Source organism: Asparagus officinalis, chromosome 7 (genome assembly GCF_001876935.1).
Source record: "Asparagus officinalis chromosome 7, Aspof.V1, whole genome shotgun sequence".
Taxonomy (NCBI): Eukaryota; Viridiplantae; Streptophyta; class Magnoliopsida; order Asparagales; family Asparagaceae; genus Asparagus; species Asparagus officinalis.
Genome location: NC_033800.1, coordinates 38298505 through 38305092, shown reverse-complemented (window position 1 = coordinate 38305092; position 6588 = coordinate 38298505). Strand labels below are relative to the sequence as shown.

The 6588-nt window shown below is 36.6% G+C and overlaps 1 protein-coding gene across 1 annotated transcript; it reads right to left on the bottom strand.

Moving 5' to 3' along the window:
* LOC109846987 lies at nucleotides 988-1629 on the bottom strand. The gene has a single exon (XM_020416229.1). It carries the CDS (start codon nucleotides 1627-1629, stop codon nucleotides 988-990), a length of 642 nt encoding a protein of 213 aa, XP_020271818.1.

Genomic DNA, 6588 nt, shown 5'->3' with positions numbered 1-6588 from the left:
GATAGGCTGAACACTCAGTCCGCTTAAATTTAAAGGAGCTTTACTCTTTTTATATATATACGACACACTTCGGTTCGATGTTATGTTAGTTACTTTTATCCTTTTAACTGTTGAATATTATTAATTTTCTATATTGATAAATTTATATAGTCTTTGAACTATTTTTATAAGGACTATCTTGAATATTAATAGGCTTTGAACTATCTTGCATACAACTGTTCAGTTGGTGACCATTGGAAAATAAAGGAATAACTATTCAACTATACAAAATTTAAGTACAAAACGTTTAGAAGAGGGATTGCAGGTATCTCTCATGATTATCATACTTTATTTAGTTTGATTAACAACAACATAAAACATTAGTAACTTTTAAATGATGCCTCCAAATGCCCATTAAGTATGTATTAAAAAATTAATATAGATATTAATCACGTACAACCGTGCTTTGCACGGGACTAAACACTAGTAACTTATAATAGAATAAAAAAAAAGGAGAAAATTGTATCTTTAGAGTCTAGAGAGTACACCAAATCTCTAAAAGTAAGAGGAAACATCTTAATTTGATGTTGAATTTGAGTCGTCGAGTCAAATTTAAAAATTTTATTAAATTCCAGAACGAAGATTGCACAAAAGACAGAAAATCCCGAGCCGTCAAAGGGATGTTTGTGCGTGTGATTTTGAGGTGAATGCTTGGGTTCGGGTTGGTTGACTCAAACCCATTAGACCCAAACCCATTGTTTCATAGTCATCCGCTTACTTTTTTTTTTTTTTTGGTAAATGAAAGATTTTATTCATCACCAAATGTAAGAATGTATGTACATCAAGAATCTCATCATATGTATGAGATATCAAAACTGACATTAAGAGTTCAAAGAAAATAGAACTCAATCAAAAACTCAGCAACTAACAGCTACTGAGTAAAACCTGCTCTCCTCAACAACAACTAACAGCAGCTTAGAACCTGCTAATTGCTCTCTTCAATGACTGTCAAAGTGAAATGATCCATTCTCTGTCTTCTGCCTTAAAAGAGCCATTGAGAACAAAAGAATAAATGTTGAATTTGATATCTCTAAAAAGTTGATCAGCTGGCCTTGCTTTCTGCCTAAAAATCCTGAAATTCCGTTCTCTCCATATACTATAAACAGCTGTAGTTAGAGCCATCATTTTAATCCTTTGCTTGAAACCATTACCCTTCAGTCTATCACAGTACCAAATCACAATCTGATTCCAATCACAGGACTGCCATTTGAAACTGAGCCAATCCATAATTTTTAGCCACACTTCTCTTGAATAGCAGCACTCAAAGAAAAGATGGTTTCTGTTTTCAGAACCAGTACACAGACAACAATTGTTAGAGTTCATTAATCCCCTCTTAATCAGTCTGTCGATAGTAAGCAACCTATCTTGGATTGCTAACCAACAGATAAAAGAGTGACTGGGAAAGTTTGTAGTCTCCCAAACTGTTCTATGCCATGGCACAACTGAAGAATTAGGGGAGAGAGCATTGTACAATGCTGAAATCTGGATTCTAGAATTTTCAGAGCAAGATTGAATGAGCAGCAACAAGTTATTTAGACCTCCACAAAAGCTAACAGCTTTGTCTCTGATTTTTAAAATTTTCTTCCACATCCATGAGTCCTAGTTTTTAGCCTGAACATGCCATATATCATCATTTCTTAAGTATGCACTGTGTATCCATTTGATCCATAGACTCTCTTTATTAACATGGATATGCCACATTAACCTCAGCATAGTTGCCATATTCCAAATTGTTGCTGAGTAGATGCCAAGACCCCCATGCCTTTTACTCAAACAGGCTTTATCCCAAGAAACCAGAGGAATTTTATGTTTTTGATCTGTTTTGCCCCATAGAAAGTTCCTGCACATTTGATCAATCTTCTGCAATACTCTGACAGGAAGAATATAATTTGAAGTCCAATAGATCTGGATGCCAAGAATAGCACTCTTAATAATTTGTAATCTGCCAGCAAAAGACAGAGCTCTATTTTTCAGACAAGCTTGTAATTGATCTGAGATTTTGTTTAAAAGAGGAGAACAATCAGTATATGATAATCGTTTGGATATCAAAGGAACCCCCAGGTAATTGATGGGCAGTGCACCCTCTGTGAAGTTCAGGAGATTACTAATCAAGCTTTTGGTATGTTCATCAACACCACTGTAAAAGATCTTACATTTTTCTGGATTTGCAACCAGACCTGATACCTCACTAAACTCCTTCAAGCAGTTGAAAAGAAGATTAACAGAATGAATGTCACCCTTAGAAAAGAGGAGGAGATCATCTGCAAATATTAGATGAGTGATTTTTAACTCACCACACCTAGGATGAAATTTAAAAGATCTGTCCTCTTTAAGCATGTCTAATTTTCTTGACAGGAACTCCATACCCAGTGTAAACAAATAGGGAGAGATAGGATCACATTGTCTCAAACCCCCTTCTCCTTTGAAATAACCATGTAGTGTGCCATTTAAAGAAATAGAGTATTTTGGGGATGTAATACACACCATGATCCAGTTTTTAAAGATATCAGGGAACCCCAGACCAGTAAGCATATCTCTAAGAAAATTCCAACTTATAGTATCGAAAGCCTTCTTGATATCTATACTCATCATGATCCTGGGTGAATTGTGCTTCCTGCCATAGCTCCTCACAATCTCATGAGCCATCAAGATATTACTTGATATTTGCCTTCCTTTAACAAAGGCACTTTGAGCCTCATTAATCAAAAATCCCATCACTGTCTTTATCCTGTTAGCTAGAATTTTCGAAATGATCTTATATAGACAGTTACAACAAGCAATAGGTCTGAAATCAGAAGGAGTCTTTGGACATTTCACTTTAGGAATTAGAGATATGGAAGTTGAGTTTATCATACCAAGCAGTTTCCCAGTTCTGAAAAAATCAAGAATTGCCTGTGAAACTTCATCCCATATAATACTCCATGCAGACTTGTAAAAGGACATATTAAATCCATCAGGACCTGGAGCTTTATTATCATCCATGGAAAAAACAGCTTTTTTGATTTCCTCCCTAGTCACAGCAGAGGAGAGAGCAATTGCTTGAGTTTCATTTAAACAGACCCCTTTGCTAATGACTTTACAGTCGGGCTTTGGGGTAACAGTTTTTGATCCCATAAGATTCTTATAAAAAGAGATAAATTCTTGAATGATTCCCTCACCATCAGTAATCTTGTCACCTGCACTATATATCATACAGTAGATTAACTCTATTGAGATGCCTCTTAGCCTTGATTGAAGAATGAAAGTATCTAGTGCATCTGTCACCCTACACTATCCATTGTATCCTTGATTTTTGCTGATAGAAAGACAATTCACACTCCAACAATCTGTTATAAGTGACTATGCATTCTTTCTCCTGTGCAATGAGTACTGAATTGAGAGGATCAGCTTGTAGATTACTTTGAGTTTTGTCCAGATTTATCTTTGCCCTATTTACTTGTTCACTTATATTATGAAAATTTCTCTTGTTGAGGTCCTTCAGAGCAACCTTCAAAAGTTTCAGTTTGCTAGCAACAGAGAACATCTTACATCCAGTAATAGGAGTTTTCCAGATAGAAGAGACAGTGGGAATGTAATCTTCATGCTTAATCCACATCTTGAAAATTTTAAAAGGCTTTTTACCTTGATCACAATCATCATACACTGAAACCAAAGCTGGGGAATGATCTGAACAATTAGGTTGTAAAAATTCCACATGACTGGAATTATAGAAATTTAGCCAAGCATCATTTACCAAGGCTCGATCCAACCTACTCCAAACTCTTGAGTTTGCTTCTTGCCTGTTATTCCAAGTAAAATGACAACCTTCTGTTTTCATGTGAGATAGGTGGCAATCATCAATGAAATTCCTGAAATCCATGGTTTCAGCCTCTGTTACCACTGCACCACCCAGTTTATCATCACTACCAGTAATAGTATTAAAATCACCACAAAGAATCCAAGGCTTATTTCCAGCAGATAACCTGACTTGTTTTAGCTTCTGCCAAAGGTCTCTTCTATTTTCCAGATGATTATGACCATATATTGAAGTTATAAGACAATCAATTCTGCCATCAAAAGATCTGACTACACAAGTGATATGTTGAGATGATTGACTTTCAATTTGAACTTCCAGACTATTAGGATCCCAAAGAAGAAGAATTCTAGCTTTGCTAGAGTTAAGATCATTTGAATACCACTTCCAGGTGTTTGCAATTTTCCTAGTTACAATAGGTAGCTTATTTGTCTTGATTTTTATTTCAAAGAGAGCCATAAAAGATATAGAATTCTGTTGCATATGAAGCTTGACAAGATGCTGCTTAGAAGACTTATTTAGTCCTCTAATATTCCAAAAAGAGAGATTCATAAACTTGCAAAACCCCCCTTGTCCACTGTAGAGGGATTATCATCCATGTCTTTTAGAAAATCAAAAGAATTTCCCAAAACTCTAAGCCCAGGCTTCTGCATAATGAGTCTTGATTTAATAGGTTGAGAGCTTATGGAAACACCCACAAATTTATCCTGACTATGCCTAGCTAGAGAAGGTAATGAGAATTTCTCAGAAGACTGCCCAACAGAAGTTTTGCCTGCAGGAATCTCTGAAACATGCACAGCATGCACAATCTTTTTCCCCTTGATTTCTCCACTTATCTGAGTTATTTGACTTTCCAACCCAGAATAAAGCTCTTGTTGTGTAGCCTGAACTGCCATAGCATCTTTTCCTGCCATTTTATTTAAATCACCAGAGACAACAGAAGTCTCTGAAACCTGCACAGCATGCACAACCTTTTTTCTCCTGATTTCTCCACTTATCTGAGTTATCTGATTTTCAGACAGCTTGGAAGTATTTTGCAACCTAGAAAAAAGCTCTTGTTGTGTAGCTTGAACTGCCATAGCATCATTTCCTGCCATTTTGTTCAAAACACCAGAGACAACATAACTAACAGTCTTCTCTTTTGGCCTCCATATTTGTGTCCTAGGATTTTTCCTACAATAGGTTGTATCATGTCCCACCATCTTACAATTTTCACACCATTTAGGTTTCAACTCATATATCACTTTTTGATTTACAATCTTTCCATTTGGTCCATGTATAGGAATCAAATCAGGAAGGGGGGAGGGCATATTTACCTCAACCAAGACCCTAGCATATGTCAATCTCTGCTTATTAGCAGTGAGTTTATCAGTGGTAATAGGCCTACCAATATGACTAGCAATCTTGCTTATGGCATTTGAGCTCCACAGATTCAGTCTTAAGCCAGGAAGTTGAATCCACAGGGGATAAACATTACCATTTAACTTGTCAAAATCATCATCATTTGTCCAGATTTTCAATAGAAGGGGTCTTGAACCAAAAAACCAAGGACCATTCCTAAGAATATTCTCCATATCCTCTTTGCTTTGAAATTTGAACAAGAACAAGCCAGGCTTAAGAATACACAAATCAGGAACTGACCAGTGTGTCCACACTTTTTGAATGTAACTTTCCATAGCCTTGAATTTGACATTTAGGCCTAAAACTTGACCAATTAAAGAGAATTGCCAGTTTGAGTTACCCTCATTCCATTCTTCTTCATTAAAAGCCACAAAATCTTTTTCTTCAGGATCTACAAAATTCAGATTTAAGTCACTACCAACTTTCCTGTTATCGGCAAATAAACTAGCCCAGCTCTTCTTGTTTTTTTCCCCAAGATTCACTGGAATTTCCTTAGATTCCTTAGGATCCAGAGAAGCAATTGGGGATTTAACAGCATTAGTAGCAGAGCTATCAACAGTTTTCACTTTTGTTTTCTATGCAACAGTTACATCATCAAGAACTGAAATCACGTTCTCCAATTGTGATTTAGCATCTAAGGATCTAGCAGATAAGCTTTGATGACAACTAGAAACATCAAAATCAACTTCATCAGCCCAGGAGATCTTACCAGATCTGTAACTAGCATCAGCCTCTGATAGCGAATCTTTGAGCTGACGAGAATGAAGCCCGATGATCTTCGGAGACGAAATCTGATCACAGTGAGATCCAGAGTTCAAAACCTTCAAATTATCTTCCATCTGATCCCTCTGAGATCCAGAGGTCGAATCCTTCAATATATCCGCCATTAGCCTTTTTTTCTTCTCCCCCTTCGGCCCCGTTGAACCCATTAGATCCAAGAAATCCTCATCATCCTCCAAGGATCCAGTATCCGAATCTGTAGGAAGAAGAGAATTAGAATTTGAAGCACTAAATCCAATTTTTAGAATTTTTTTCCCATTATTTTTCTTTTTTTTCGCCATTTCAATCACAGCGGGAGCGCATAATAGCAGGAAAAAATTTGCCTGCTAAAATACGCCTCTAACCGCCCACAGTAACCTCTATTATTAAATTTTGTAGAGAATTTCATCCGCTTACTTTAGGCTTGACATAATGACACTTTATAGTTGGGCTAGACTTTTGAATCTCGTGGATAATATCATAATAGATTGCCGCCTTTAGGACGTTTTTTTTTTTGGGGGGGTGAGCGTACATTCATATGTATCTTGGGAATGTAGCACGTGGCTTTTGGGTACCATGTCTCCTCCCGCCCCCAA

Excerpts from the sequence above, each read along its gene's own strand:
- LOC109846987 (XM_020416229.1), bottom strand. The coding sequence starts at position 1,629 with ATGTGGAAGAAAATTTTAAAAATCAGAGACAAAGCTGTTAGCTTTTGT.